The sequence below is a fragment of the Cataglyphis hispanica genome, chromosome 13 (assembly GCF_021464435.1).
Source record: "Cataglyphis hispanica isolate Lineage 1 chromosome 13, ULB_Chis1_1.0, whole genome shotgun sequence".
Lineage (NCBI taxonomy): Eukaryota > Metazoa > Arthropoda > Insecta > Hymenoptera > Formicidae > Cataglyphis > Cataglyphis hispanica.
Genome location: NC_065966.1, coordinates 6,614,426 through 6,631,477, shown reverse-complemented (window position 1 = coordinate 6,631,477; position 17,052 = coordinate 6,614,426). Strand labels below are relative to the sequence as shown.

Here is a 17,052-nt window from a genome sequence, read left to right as displayed (position 1 = left end):
CCATGAGATGCGAGATCAAGTGCGCGCATCGCGTAAATTTTACTAAACCTAACAACATCGGTTCGTTATTAGGTTTTTCGTCTCGTATACTACAACCGAATAAATGATATGCCTCCGATAAACTGGTGAATATTATGGTCGTTAATGTTATTCGCGTAGAGTGCAACGTCACGACAGGGGCGTATCACAATGACAAATCCGCGCACACCATACACGAGTTCGCGCCGAACGTTCCGCCCGGATATAAAGTGTCGGAAGTTCCCGCGCGAGTCATTTACTTCCCGATCATCGCGCAAATCATAACCGATATAACCGTGCGCGTCGTGGACCAGAACGGAAAGTCAATCGATTTTCGAGACGAGAAGATAACGATTCGTCTGCACGCGCGACGAAGAAGATAGACGGATGCGCGCGATGCTCGTCATGAACGAGTCGAACGCGAGAAGCGCGCCCATCGTCGCAGTAACGTCGCTCCTAGCCGGGAAAAGAAAAAAGGGAAAGAGAGGCGGAAGATTAACTATCGCTAACGCGACTTTTCTGCGCTCCTTGGGTTTCGTCGTTCCGAAAACGGCTTGCGCGTAAAAAATGAACGAATATGAGCGACATCTTGAGTATCGCCGGAGAACCGATCTTCGACGATCGCATCGTCAAGATCGAGACTCACACGTACAACCCTTACGCCAATACGCACACATTTGAAAATAGCGACGAGATACGAATTCCTATACAACAACAGGATCTGTACACATTACCTTGCGAGAGTTTCCTCTACATCGAGGGCAAATTCGAATCGAAGAAACCGGACGCGGAGGGCGAAAGCTCGACGAGACTGGTGAACAATTGCGCCGCGTTTATGTTCAAAGAGATTCGCTACGAGCTCGATGGGGTGGAGATCGATCGAAGCAGAAACGTCGCAATAACGAGCACGATCAGGAATTACGCGTCATTGACGGTCGAGAGAAGCAGTATATTGCAGGACGCCGGATGGGACTTCGCGGCGAAGAGTCACGCGATCGACGATTTTAACTTTTGCATACCTCTCAGCGTGTTGCTAGGTTTCTGCGAGGATTATAAGCGCGTCGTGATCAACGCGCGACACGAACTTATCTTGATACGAGCGCAACGATCACAATTGTCTCGTATCGCGCGAATCGCACGAACCTAAGATCGTTCTATTAAAGATACAATGGCGAATGCCTCATGTAGTGTTAAACGATGTTAATAAATTAGCGTTATTACGCACATTAGACAGCGGAAGATATCTGAGCGTCGCTTTTCGTTCGTAGGATCTTTACGAGTTTCCGCTTCTGCAGAGCACGACCAAACACTCCTGGGCTGTCAAAGCGGCAACGCAGCTCGAGAAACCGATACATGATCTTCGCACTGCAATCCGGAAGGAAGAACGTTCTGCCTCAAGATTCCTCCATGTTCAACGATTGTAAACTAACCAATGTCAAATTGTATCTTAATTCGGATTTTTATCCTTACGACGATATGAATCTAAATTTCGAAAAAAATAAAATCGCGGTACTATACGACATGTACTCAAAATTTCGAAAAACGTACTACGGATACGATAAAGATGAAGCGCTCTTTAATTTGGCCAAATTTAAAACATTCGGTCCGATAGTAGTCATCGACTGTTCTCGACAGAACGAATCCATTAAGAGCGCCAGCGTGGACGTTCATATAGAGTTCGACTGCAAGGAGAACGTCCCCTTTAACACCACAGTCTACTGTCTCATTATTCACGATCGAGTGGTAGAGTATAATCCGCTCGCCAACGTCGTACGCAGAATCGTGTAGAATAATCTAGTACAGCGATAAATAAAAAAATGGAGGGAGAATAAAATGCTTAAAAAGAGGAAATTTAGAGAAGCGAGCATTCTAACTTCGACTCGCAACGAAAATGGACACGTCAATCTTCGCCGACCTCCAAGGTTTTATCGTCAATGAAAAATTTGTCGCGAAAGAGATCGCTATATTAAAAAACGGTAAAGAGCTAACGCATCACATCTTCCGCGCGCCAATGTCGTGAAATTTATTAACGAAGATGGAGAAAACGCAAGCTTGTTAGTTAATCACAAATCACCACCAATTAAAGTGGAACGGTGGACATGTTAATTAAGGATCGATGAAGAAACTCGTTCGAGATGCCGTTTGACGTGGAACTAGTCCCGATTTCACGGCACGTGTATATGTCAAAGGCTACGAAAAGAAGAAGTGGCTTACCGAGATCCTAAAAAACGTCAAGGATTGCGATGTCACAATCGAGACCATCGACGCCGACTTCGACGACATCGATCGACTGGAAACATTGAACGCTTCGCGGGCCCTTCGCTGCGGATATCACACGAAGAATTGCGCGTTGGAGAACATATGCAAATTGCATGACTGGTGGTTAGAGCGAAACAATGGTTTGAACAATATTTAATTGTATATCATATTATATTATTATATTATTTATCATATTATATCATATTATATAATATTATTATATCATATTATATCATATTATTATATCATATTATTATATCATATTATTATATCATATTATTTATCATATTATTATATCATATTATTAATCATATTATTATATCATATTATTATATCATATTATTATATCATATTTATCATATTTATTAAATATACATTATAATACAACGATAATCGTTTACTACATATCTTCTACCTCCGTAACATTTATTACGCATCGCGCGATAAAAAAAATAGAAATAAAATTTATACGTATTATTACGCGAACGAATCTTCCTTTACTTATCGCGGTTATTATATCATATTATAAACCGTATAATATATCATTATAAACTTTTTAATTATATATCTTATTTAAAAAATGTATTTGTTTTTTAAATATACATATTAATACAACGATACTCGTTTACCGCATATCTTCTACCTCCGTAAATTACGCATCGCGCGATAAAAAAAATAGAAATAAAATTTATACGTATTATTACACAAACGAATCTTCCTTTACTTATCGCGACCGCGATAAGAGTAAAGCGTAGCGCAAGACAAGAACGAGGCGAGATATGACGTTTCGCGAGACTAATTAGAAAAGGATAGACTATGCGTGGGAAAGGAAGTGAAAACACGGAGAGTTAAATCACATCGTTTGAAATTATAAGCAATTTTATTTTATAAAATGTATAATAAAATATAATTTATAATATAATTTATAATATAATTTATAATAAAATGTAAAATAAAAATGTATAATAAAATGTATATAATTTATAATAAACGCGTAAAGATAATAAAATATATATGTAATAATAAAATATAAATGTAATAATAAAATATATAAGAAATTATATAAGAAAATATATATATAAAAATACACACGAACGCGTACGAGAAACTCTCCATTTTCTCTGCAAATAAAACAACCGTTATTAATAAATAAATTTTTTACATAATAGATAGTTTAAATTATAAGATCGCCCAAATACTCACCGCGTTACGCGTCCTCGCTTTCGCTCGCAGACACTTCGACCTCCTCGAAACTCACCGACGGTCCGGCCTCCTCATTGCCGCGATCGCGAGAGTCGCGCAACGCTCCACGAACTCTCTTGGCCCGCGCCGCTATCGCTCTCGATTTGGTAGTCAAATCGAAGAGCATCTCTCGCGCGATCTTAATGGAATCCTCTATTTTATTTCTAAAAAACAAAAAAGCAAATAAATAAACAAAAAAGAAATAAAAAGATAAATATTTTCGCGCGTCTAATACTTACATTTGTTCTAGAATTTCGTCGCGGCCCTCCACGCGAAATTTGATTTTAAAAAATTCGGGACTTTCCCTCAACAATCCTTTAGCTTCCTCGCGTAAATCAGTCACGATATCTTGTAAAATATTCGATTTAATGGCTATTAAATCGATGTTTATCGTCACATATTCCGACGATTTTACTAAACGATTTATTAAATCCATTATATTATACTTCTTGACAGCTTCGCGAATAATAACACTTTTGACGTTCTCAACGCTGGTCGCGTGTCTTATAAGGATTAGCACGCGGATATCGCGATACAACCCTAACCGCATTTTCGTTTAAGATAATAATACTGAAAATAGAAAATTGTGAAGATAAAAGAGACTTGAGAATCTTCTAAATATTCGAATCGTTGTAAAAAGGAAAGGTAAATTTAATAAAAAAGATTTTACTAGATATACATTTTAATCATATTTATTGCAAAATCGATACACATTTTTTACTATCGCGAAACGCAAATGATCGACGAGCGCGAAGATCCACATCTCTGAAAGAGAAAAGAAAAACGATCGTTATCGAAGAATTAATCTTTACGCGTTACAATGCATACGATACTCACGACATCACTTCTCCTCTTCACTCTTCGACGATTCGCCGACCCCTCTACTCGCACGTTTCGCTCGCGCGACCGTGTTCCTCGTCTTCGTCATAAATTCGAGATAGGTCTTCTCCGTGGCTCTAAAAGACTCGTGGATCGAAGCGATCTCTCTTATCATCTTCGCGTCGAGCGGTCCCTTCGCTCGTTCTCTCTCTAACGAACGATTATATTCCGCTAACATCTTCTCCGCGGTATCCACAGCAACACAGATCTCCGTCATCCTGTCGAGCATATTAGCGTCGAACGTTCGTCGACTCGTTTACTCCTAGGCAATCGAGAGTGCTTCGCGAGCACCTCCCGCGCAGCCTTCACGGATTCCTCGACCTTCGCCATCTGCTCGAGCAAATCCATATTGAATATACTCCTTATCTTCACGAGCGAAAACACTGTCTAACGTTTCTCGAAATGATCGCGCATCTTATAAAGATCAACGCGCGGACGTCGCGATACGATCGCATTCTTCTTCCGGGATAATCGCTAACTATAACTATTCCTCTTTTAACCCTCAATATCCTTTCTTAAAGATAAAATAATAAAAATAGAAAAACTTGAAAATTTCTTAGAAAAGGCGTATACCGGATACTCAACTGACCTTCGTCGAAAGAAACCAATTTCTTCGAACGAATCATCGACGCATCCGCGTCTACTCCTCTCTCTTTTCTCGCTCTAATATCTCCCTCCCCACCACGCATCCAAATTCGAAGAGGATAAAAATAGGCGTATTCTCTAAAGCGCGAATCAATCGCGTTCATTATCTCGCGATCGATCGTCTCTCGCGCATCACTCTCGATCCGCGACTACGAAGACGGCTCTTCCCATCCTAGCGACGACGCTTGTCGCCGCGACGCCGATCGATCCGGAAAAGACGGAGGCGTTCCGCTTCCTGTGAGCGTACGGTTTTCTGAGGCGGGAGATCGCTGTCGTCCGATAACGCGACATCTCTACGTTGCGCGCTGTCGCTATTTCAAGAATATTATCAACTACCTGGTAATGGCGCGCTAAACGTACGTCGATACGCTCAATCTCATGCGCAAACCATGATGCGGTCTAGCGGACATTCTCGATCGCGCGTACAGCCCGTTCGCGAAAAAATGGCCGAAAACGAGACTCACGTGGAATTTTCAAGTGGCTAGCGAGGAACTCTTACGAACGACCGAAACGGCGTTCGCGCTATGAGCGGCGAGTTCGTCGTTAAAATTCGCGCGCGATTCGCTACATCCCGATATATTAATATCATATCGAACGGGCGCTCACACCTATGCGAATCGAGAGAACGGCGACATTTGTCCGGCGGTCTTTGAAGGTCCGGGAGGAGGCCTCGCTCACGCGTTTTTCCCCACCGGAGCAGTCGACTTCGCCTCGGAGGTACACGTCGACGACGAGGAACCGTGGCACGTGCTTCTGAACAAGAATCCTTCTAACAAGTATCATCTACTGCTAACGCTAACTCATGAGATCGGCCACACCTTAGGTCTGCAGCACAGTATGCGCAACGACTCGGTGATGTTTCCGTATATACCCGACAACGAGCTTCAATATCCGGTTAAACTAAGCGTGGAGGATATCCTCGCTATCTGTAAGGATCTCACGACGACGGAAATCGGTCCGCGATTCCCGCGACCACCGCGGCGCCCGCTATCACCGTAGCGCCGACGACCGGCATCGCGCCAGCCGATCTGTCGCGCGCGGATGTTTGCGCCTTACGGCGCCTAGACGCGGCCTTAATAATGAATCGACGTTTGTACATATCCAACCGAAGCAACGTATGGTCGGTCGACCTAACCGAGAGACGCTACGATAGGCCCATGACACTAACGGAATACGCGACGTTTCTTCCGAACAACTTCACGCGCTTATCCTCCACGTATCAAAAACCCTCGGGCGATCTCGCACTATTCGCGGACGATACAATCTATCTCGTGGAATACCCCAGTTTTAGGTTGAAACCGGGTTGGCCTAGATTCCTTCACAGTATCGGAACACAGTTTCCTCGAAACGCTAAGATCAACACCGCGAAAAACGCGCACTCGGGACGAACCTACGCTATCTACGACGACGACAAAATAGCGGAGATCGATGAATGCCGCATGCTACTCGTTAAACACACTCCGTTGAAAGATATATTTCTCGGAATACCATCCGCGATAATGTCGGCCTTTCGATACATCGACGGTAATCTGTATTTCTTCGCTAAACGTCAATTTTACGCGTTTAACGAATTTAAGAATATCGTAACCTCGGCGGGTCCCTTCAACCTGCGCGTTTTGGTATAGAGTGCCCCACGGACGGGCTATTACGACAATTACGGGATCTCCTCAGTCGCGTCTATCGCCTCGACCACTCAACCGAGAGCACCGACGAGGACGACGAAAGCGACTTCCCGTAATATTTTTAAAAATAGAATGCAAAGGCGCGAAGAAGAGGCAATTTTGACGCGGATATATAAGGACCGTTCTGCCGTTAAGCGCTTCATTATCAACGACGGCCACCGAAGATCGCGAACGAAAGAGTGAACAAAGATGTACGCGGCAATGGGACTGCCGCAACAGCAGCACTCTTTCGATGATCGATCGAAGTTCGTCGAACGAAACCGCGAAGATAACGCGGGATACTCCAAGAGAGTTCGAACGGATAATGGGTAAGAATATCGAGAAACTTCTCGCGAATAAATATTTTTTATCATTTCGATCTCTCTCTCATTAATCATCCGCCTTCTACCTTCTTTCAGACAAAATAGCGACCGAACGCCGAAACGCGACGCGATCGCGCGACCTTTCAGAATCTTGGGAAGACGCTACCCATTAACGAAAACGGGATACAAACATCTGAAAGTCTGCATCAACGTCAGTCAACCTTCGTTCGTGGAAATCGTTCTCAGAGATACTCACGGCAAAGAGATCTCGCTAACGCCGGACATGTGGAAGGAGCTGCTCGATCTACGATCCGTGCTCGGATCGTACTTTCTCCCCGACGAGTGCGAGGAGACGCGTCCTCCGGCGCCGATATACATCGAGCAATTGACGCTTCGATTCGGCAGACTGAACAATCTCCGAATCTTCCGTCTCGAAACGCCCAACGCTCGTCTGGCTATATCGAGAAACACCGTCTTATACGTATTGCGTCTGGAGCATTGCGTTAACTGCCTCATTACGTCCTTAAACTGTTTAACTGTCTACACCGACAACAAACTGGCTCGTTTCCTCGACGTAGCGGCGGGAGTTCGAGATCCCGCGCTCGTTCCCGCGACGATACGCGACGACGAGAACTTCGATCGCAACGAGCTGATCGATTGCGAGCTGCAGGCTCTGTTCTTCGGAGATTCGTAACGCGTCTATGTATTCGCGCTTTTATACCATTTTATAAAAATATATTAAAAAATATATTATGTATTAAAATAATAAATATATTATGTATTAGTATTAAAATAATAAATATATTATGTAAAAATATATTGTGTATTAGTATTAAAATAATAAATATATCTTAAAAGAGAGTATACGCGCGAATTATTTCCCTAAGTAACACATCTATCCGCGTAATCACCGGACGCTCTCCTTATCGCCGAACGATGAAAGAGACCGAACGAGGCGATTATCGAGAGCGTCCCGCTATCTTCGCTCCCGAGAATTACATCGCGCTAAAAGAATAATCGCGACGCGTCATCTTCGCTCCTTAAAACTCGCCCGACGCTGCGACGCCAATTAATAAGCGGCGCGCTCGAAGCGGCGCCCGTAAAAGAAACCGCGATCGACGCATCGCCCTCTAATTAGACGTATCGCGCTCTAAGCCGCGCCGATAAGAAAACCGCGAATCGTCCTTCGAAACCACACCCCCCTTGCCCCTCCACCACCCCTCGCCTACGACGGCGCGCGCGACACCCCCCCCGTCCCACGCCTCCCTCGCCATACGTACCCCGCCTCTCCTACCGCCGTGCCGTCTCCTCACCTCTGAGATATCTTTCTATCTTACTTTCTTATATACCCATCTCTTTTACTCTTACAGCGTTTCTTAAGAGTGAAGTGGGTTAGAAGCGTCAAATTATGTACCGTTTCTAAAATTCCACGGTCTCTATACACAAATAGAAAATGCTGTCAAATATATAAGTGGTTATTCCGACAGTTTATTGTTAAATTTAACAAATAATCCAGCAGAATCGTTTAACTCGATAATATGCAAACAAATTGGCGGAAAGCGTATTAATTTTGGCAAACGAGGCTCCTATAATGCTAGAATTGCTGGAGCAGTTGTGCAATACAATACGCAACAAGTACTTACACAAATACATCAAAGCATGTGTAAGTCTGTTCCGCCTATTGTCGAGTAACTGGAAAAGCGACGACAAATAAAAGTTGCAAAAACCAGAGAATTTCGAGAAGCACAAGGAAGACGAAAAAAATTCAAACGAGAGCCAGGAGCAGATCGTTATTACGGTCCGCAATCGCAAAAACCAGATCTTTCATCTGATAAAATCCAACAACTTCAGCAAAACCATTTAGAAAAATTGTTGGAAAATGCGATAAATTGGCAGAAAATTGAATTTGATACAAGAAAGCAGAGTGAATCTGAATTATGGTTATCATTGAGACGAGAAATGTTGACGGCATCCAATTTTGGAATCATATGTCGCATGAGACCGACCACGTCTTGCGCAGCAACAGTAAAAGCCATTTTATATCCTTCATTTATTGATACCGCTGCCACAAAATATGGTCGCGAGAATGAAGAAGTAGCAAGGAAAGCATTGGCTATACAATTAAATAAAGAAATAAAACCTTGTGGATTATTCATCGATACTGAAAATCCATGTTTGGGTGCTTCCCCTGACGGACTTATTGATGATAATGGTGTAGTAGAAATCAAATGTCCTTTGTCAGCTGAAAATTTAACAGCGGAAAAAGCCATTGAAACATTGCCTTCTTTAAAAGGTATCTTTGAAAAAAGAAATCCGCACAAAATGAATCGGAAACACCGATATTATTATCAAATTCAAGGTCAGCTAAATATTACACAGCGAGAATATTGTATTTTTGCTGTTTGGACTCCAAAAAGCATGAAAATATTGCGTATTGATAAAGATAATATTTTTTGGAGAAATGAAATGTTGCCTTTCTTAACACGCTTCTATAACGAATGCATGCTTCCAGAAATCTTGGACAGTCGTTATAATAGACATATGCCAATAAGAAATCCGAAATATATTATGGAAGCTAAAGAAGAAGCAGCAAAAAAATTACGTAGTCAAAGTAGAAGAAATATTACAGAAAGTGAAAATGGCATGGAAGGTAGCAAACGATTCAAATCGAACGTTTCACCAATAGAAGTAACAATGACTGATACTGTTACTATTGCTCTAAATGAAGAGCAAGACGATGACTGCATTATAATAAGTCATTCGAGTAAAAGAGATATAACTGAAGAGGATATGATAAGACATAAAAATGTCTTAGATGATACGTTTCCTTCCCTTTCTTCAGTAAAAGATAATGTCTTGCCTGTAACAAGTCAATTAAATGATGAATCATTGGATTTATTTTTACGCATCGTAAGAGAAACTTCTTCTTTCGAAACACAAAGTGTGCTATATTTAGAATATCCTCACATAATTGTAGCTAGTCATAGTGACAAAAGCGTACAAATAATTGGAGGAAATTGTAGTAATCACTGGAGATGTATTTTCTTTGACGGCACCAAACTTCGCGTGTACGATAGTTTACCTGGCTGTACATATGATAAATTGGTAGCGAAAGAAAAAAGTTATATACATCTTCGTTATCCAACTGTAAGCTCAAGTGACATAATTTTTGAAAAGGTTGAAACACAACCTGATGGGACGAGTTGTGGAATTTATGCTGCAGCATTTGCCACAACAGTAGTCTTAGGAGGCAATCCTTGCAAAGAAAAATATTCCAAAAATGTTAAATGCATGAGAGAACATTTTTGGAAAATTATAGAAGGCAATAAACTGTTGCCTTTTCCAAAGTGATAGATAATTTATCATTCAAAAATATGTCCTAATACTCGTAAGAGTATATGAGCCAAATGAAATGTTAAAAAATTAAAATCGGAGAGACAAAATAAATATATAGTATATTTTGATTTCCGTTCTCACGGAAATGGGCGATGAAGTGGCTCTTTCCATATTATAAATATCCAAAATATTCTAATTGTCAAAAATTTTGTTGTAATATTTTGGAGAGGATATATTTGGACAAATATCACATTATGTGTACTTATGTCCTACTAATATATCAACATTCACATTTATGTGGTGAAAAAGTTTATAATACTGAGCTCTCGATGATATTGACTATATCGATGTACTAAAGATGATAAAGATTTATTATTCTTCTTCTTCTTCTTGAAATAGGCTTAGAGCCTGTTTTTCCGATCATTTCGCCTCCTGTGATCCAGATGTCCAGCTGTCCATCCATCTTTTTGGGGTCTTCCTGGAGGTCTTCTGGAGCTCGGTTTCCCATCTCTCGCTATTCTCGCCATCCTTTCCTCCCCATCCTGGATATATGTTCATTCCATTCTCGTCTCCTCTGCCTTGTCCATCGGATAATGTCCTGGACGCCGCAGGATTCCCTGATTGCCGCGTTGGGTACTCTATCCCTGAGTGTATACCCTGCGATGGCTCGGAGAGTCCGCATTTCTGTCGTGCGGACCATGCTTTTGGTTTTCCTGATGTCTGCTCTGGTCTCTGCAGCATACGTCATAATTGGTCGAACGCAGGTTTTATTGATCTTTACTTTGGCTTCCCTCTTCATGTGTTTGTTCCACCAAATGATTTCTTTTAGGCACCCAGATATTCTTGCCGCCTTGTCGATCTGGCCCTGGACCTCCTTCTTTCTGTTCTGATTACAGGATATTTCTACTCCCAGATATTTGAACGACATGACCTGCTCTATGATTTCATCGTTTATGGCCAGCTTGCACTTGATCGGTTCCTTTGCGATGACGAGGGATTTGGTCTTCGGCACTGAGATCCTCATGTTATATCGTGTTGCCGTCAAATAGAATTGGTGTAGCAGTTTTTGCAGTTCATCCTCGTTCTCGGAGATTATCACTGCGTCGTCGGCATAGCACAGTATGGTCAATTCTCCTTTGTCTGTTCTGAATCCGCAGCCCGCCCTCCTTACGTCGACTATTATCTTGTCCATTACAAGGTTGAAAAGTAGCGGGCTGAGTGAGTCGCCTTGCCTTATTCCTGTCGAAATTGGGATTTCCTCTGTCAGGCTACTGCTGACGCGGATCTGTGTCGTGGTGTTGGAGTTTAGGGATTTGATGGCTTGTATTATTTCCTCAGGTACGTCCTCCTCCATCAGGATATCTGTGACGTCGCTGAGCCTGACGCGATCAAAGGCCTTGGTCAGATCGACAAAGCACATATAGGCGGGTTTATCGAATTCGATGGCCTTCTCGATTATTTGGCGCACTATGAATATTGCGTCTATTGTGGACCTGTTCCTCCTAAAACCTTGCTGCTCTTCACTCATTGGGATTTTTTCAGATATCTTATTTGCCAGGATCCGTGTGAAGAGTTTCATTGCCGCGCTAAGGAGAGTCACCCCGCGGTAGTTCTCTGGCTTCTTCTTGTCTCCTTTTTTGAATATTGGGATGGTTATGCTCTTTTTCCAGTCAAAGGGTACGGTCCTGTTGATGAGAACTTTCTGGAATAGTTTGGCTAGTTCCGAGTGAAGGTCTTTCCCTCCATATTTCACCAACTCGTTGTGCAGCCCATCGAGTCCAGGCGCCCTTCTGTTCTTCAATGTCTTGGCGAGGGACTCCACAAGCTCAACGTCGATCTGTGTGTTTACCGTGGTCCTTTCTGGCGGTGTCGCCGGTAAACGGTCGTCATCCTCCCGGAACAGCCGTCTGAAGTGTTCCATCCATTCTTCTTTGGAGATTTTCTGTGACTGGACATATTCATTCATTTCTTGTTTCCTGCGTCTTAGCATTCCCCACACCTTCCTTTGGGCTCCGTATAGATCATGTTCCATATTAGCAGTGAAGGTCGCCCAGTATTCTTCCTTGATTCTCCGCATTCCCGCCTTTGCGAGCTTTCTTATGTTCTTGTATCTCTGTCGTTCTTCGGGGGTCCTGTTGTTGAGATAATTGAGGTATGCCTTCCTCTTTTCTTTTGCCAGTTGCTTTGCCTCTTTCGTGAACCACGTCTTGTGTTGTGTATCGGCATTTTTGTTTATTCTCCTTTTTCCTAGTGCCTCTTCTGCTGCCATGGTCATATGGCTCTTGATCTTCTTCCATCCATCCTCCTCATCGTCCTCGTCTGCGATGCCGTTCTCCCTTATCTTCTGTCTCAGCCGCCATTCGTACAGAGCCTTTATAGTATCATCCTGGATCGACTCTATGTTAAGTTTTTCTATCATCACGGGTGGCAGTCTCCTCTTGAGTTGTGTGGTGAGTCGGATTTTTCCGAGGACGAGGCGGTGGTCTGATCCTACGTCCGCCGAGGACAGTGATCGCACGTCGACGACCTGCGTTGGATGGACCGCTCTGTTCGAGATTATGAAGTCTATCATAGATGTTTGGCTTCGCGTATTTGCCCAGGTTATCTTGTGTTGGTCCTTGTGATCATAATAAGTGTTGTTTATTCTTAATCTATTTTGCGCACAGAACGCAACTAGCTTTTCCCCATTGTCGTTGATGTGTGCTTCATTAAATCTTTGTTTTACCCCGTCCACGACTGCGTTGCCAATTCTCGCGTTTAGGTCTCCCATTATCAAGATTTTGTGTTCTTCCGGTATCTTATCTATTTCTTCTTGCAGAGTTTCGTAGAAGTCATCTATTTCTTTTTCACTCTTGTTGCTGTCGGGTGCGTAGACGCTGATAAGATGGATTTTTTCCCTGCCTATGTCTAGCGTCACTCTCATTATTTTCTCGCTTGTATAGCTGGTCTCCTCTATGCTGTACTTATATTTGTCTTTAATTAACATCCCCACTCCTGCTGTTGCCCGTCTATGTTTCTCAGGTCCGCTGTATTTAAGAATGTATCCAGGATAGCTTTTGTCTCCTTTTCCCTTCTTTTTGGTCTCTGATAGGGCGCATATGTCTATTTTATGTTCTTCCATTTCCGTCAGTATCTCCTGCTCTCTTCCATTCCAGCTCATGATATTCCAGCATCCGCATCTTAGTAAGCTCTTCCTCCAGATTTGCTTCTTGTTTTCCTTCCTTCCCCTGTGGTCTTTATGCATGTTCCTGTTCGTGGCCAGTGTCGTCGTCTTTGTATCCGTCCTGTTCCGAGGCACATTATCGGTCCTGTGAGCGTCAAATGCTTTTTATCGGGGGTAGGTTGCTGGCCTTGTCCCCGAACCCTCCTTTTTTTACCCGGGCTTGGGACCGGCTGCGTTAGATAGTGAATTACTCCATCCTCCATCCGTTGCAGGCAAGATTCTCTCAGCAGATTTTATGCCATTACCTGCCGAGAGGTGGCGACCGTGAAATCCTACGATGTTTTTTTATTTTTATATTTTTATAGCTCGATCTGGATTTGAACTTGAGATCTTTGGCATAGAAGAAAATAAACACAAATCTCTTTGCGCCACGATCGCCACGATTTATTATTGTATTCATAAAACTTATTATGATGTGCAAAAAATATCAAGAAAAATCTCAATGCGAAGATTATCTTTATCGGAGAGACAAAATATATATGGTTGTGTCTCACAAGAATAGGCGATGGAGGGGCCTATTCTTTATTTACAATATTCAAGATATTGGAAATTCAATATTCAAAATATTGTAAATTCATTATTCTGTCACGATTGAGATAAATATATAATGTATTATAAATTTATACTACAAATACATAAACATTTACATATACAACATTTATATATATATATATATATATATATATATATACACATATATATATATATATATATATATAAATTTATATATACATACATATATATATATATATATATATATAAAATATATATAAAATATATATATAACATATATATATAAAATATATATAAATATATATATGTATATATATATATATATATATATATATATAAAATAAAAAAGCTATAATTTGAAAACAAGGTCATATCGGACATATGTTTATGTGAACTTTTTCTCTTATTTTTGTGTCCCGAATTCCCCATTGCAATACTTCCCACTTTTTAGGATACACCCTGTATATATATAGAGAATTTTCTCTTAGAATTTATCGTGAAAAATATGTTAATCATGAGACAATATGATATAAAACATGAGATAAAAATTTTTCTGATTGGTATTTATCTCAATAAAAATAATATCTATTACAATTAAAATATAAAATATGTTTGATTAATATATTACTATGCAGTTTAGTATAAATAATCAAACATATTTTATATTTTATTTTAATAGATATTATTATTTTTATAGAGATAAATACCAAACAGAAAAATTGTCATAAAATTTTTTTCATATCATATTGTCTCATGATTATCATATTTTCACGATAAATTCTAAGAAAATTCTCTCTATGTCATATTCATTATTTTATTTTTATTTAATATTTATTATTTATTTTAAAATTTCTCTACGCCGTTCGTACATACTGAAAAGATCACATACATAAAACCGAGCGCACATTATGTGTATAATTATTTCGGTTGCCATAGCGAAGCACGCTCACAAACCGCTCCTCCCATTGCTTCGCCGCGGACCGGGTATCAATCGACAGTGGAAGGCATCTTCGCGCCGCGAGCTTTTGCGGCACTTCGTTGGCTGATCTTTTAAAATTAATATTTTCTTAAATATTGAAAAAATCACAAAATGGTACAGGACTTTTCTATTCAGAATAACACCCTCTACCTTCCCTTAAAAGGAAGTCCGCGAATTATCGGACACCCTGTATATATACATTTCTTTATTTTATTTTTTACTTTTGTATCTTTTATTATTTTTTTATACATTATATATATGTTTTATATTTTTACACATTATATTGAAAAAAATTCATACAATAAAATATTAAAATGTAATTTTTGTATAATATTTATTGACGGAAGAGACCATCTCCTCGCAGTTTTCGTAACAATACATATACGTTAATACAATATATAAATACAATAAAAATAAAAGAACATAAACTTCAACATCTAAAAATTGAATATTATTTAATTACTATTATTCTCTTAAAGACAAGAAATCTTTTTAATAAAAAGACCTATATATTGGCCAATAGTGGATTTATATATTTAAAATATATTTAATGTACTAAAATGTTTATGATTATTAGTAGGATTATTATTAATTTTATTATTATTATTATTATTTAATTTAATTAATCTTTTATATATATACATATATATATTTTTTAATATAAATTAATTATTTAATTTATATATAAAGTATATTATATTATATATTATATTTCAATTTTATATTTATTTAGATAGATAGATAGAATTTATTGGTTCCCCTAGGTAGACGCTACGACGTATATTGATGATACGTGATCTGATCTGAGCGATGACTGATGATCTCGATTTGATCGGATCTGATCTCTGACATTTCGGACCGATCATATTGCAGCATTTTATTTCCGAGGACTTTTCGATGCCGGAGCTCGATGTTGAGATTCGACTGAGATCTCATGATTCATCATTTTATCGATGATTATCTTTTGATTTCTCATATCTTTGATCGATTTCTTTCGGAGTCGATTTTTGATGCGCGATTTTGATTTCTTTGAGTGACTGATTTGAATTTTGATCTGATTTTGATTTCGATGATTTTCGAGAGTCTCGGACGATTTCCGGAGAGATGCCCGATAATTCTGATTGCCGAGACGATGGATTGATCTCGCCGACATTGATTTCGACTGATTTCGACCGGATGAGACCGGAGATTGATGCTTTATCGATTTCGCGATGACTTTGATCCTGATGCCGAGAACTGATCTTGATTGATCGATCGTTCGATACGCCGGATCTTCGATCTCGACGACTGACGATTGATGCCGATTTCTGATTTCTGATATTTCTGATTTTGGGATGATGATGCCGATTTTGAACGCTGATCTTTGATCTGCCTGACACTTTCTTTGCGATCCGATTTCGATGCCGATCCGCGAATCCTTCGAGGAAATGTTCCGGATCTTTTAATTCCTTTATTTATCCTGAGAAATTTCGATCGACTTCCGGATACGATCGGATACGCCTTGAACCTTTCAACGCCTCTAATTTTACTCGATATCTCGATCACTGTCCACACTACCTATCGGCGTTAGCGACGCTCCGCACCGTCCCAGACGCCCGACCCTATATCTGACCCGATGACAGCCGTGCCTTTCCTGATCGACTTTTATCTGCGCCTCCTGTCCTCCATTTCTCTGCATTATATACCCCAGATAAGCGAATTCTTTAACCTCCTCTATCCTCCTCCCCTTCCACCTCCAGTTTACCGTTCTTACTCTCCCTCCTCCTTTCCTAAACCTTAATATTTTTGACTTTCCTATATTTAGCTCTAATCCTTTCTTCTCCAAATAGTCCTCTAACCTTCCAATCATACTCCTCATCCCGTCCTCCTCCTCCGCTATCAAAACCACATCATCCGCGTATGCCAAGGTAAATATCTTCATCCCTCCTAGTATAACCCCGCCCCATCCTCCTCTTCTCATTACCTCCTCCAAAT

The 17,052-nt window shown here is 40.5% G+C and overlaps 1 protein-coding gene across 1 annotated transcript; it reads left to right on the top strand.

Moving 5' to 3' along the window:
• Positions 1-595: 595 nt before the first annotated feature.
• On the top strand, positions 596-1,165 carry LOC126854109 (uncharacterized). Its single transcript, XM_050600502.1, has one exon. The coding sequence runs from the start codon at positions 596-598 to the stop codon at positions 1,163-1,165; it is 570 nt and encodes a 189-aa protein (XP_050456459.1).
• The last annotated feature ends 15,887 nt before the right edge of the window (positions 1,166-17,052 follow it).

Coding starts and splice junctions, on each gene's coding strand:
- LOC126854109 (XM_050600502.1), top strand. CDS start 596: ATGAGCGACATCTTGAGTATCGCCGGAGAACCGATCTTCGACGATCGC.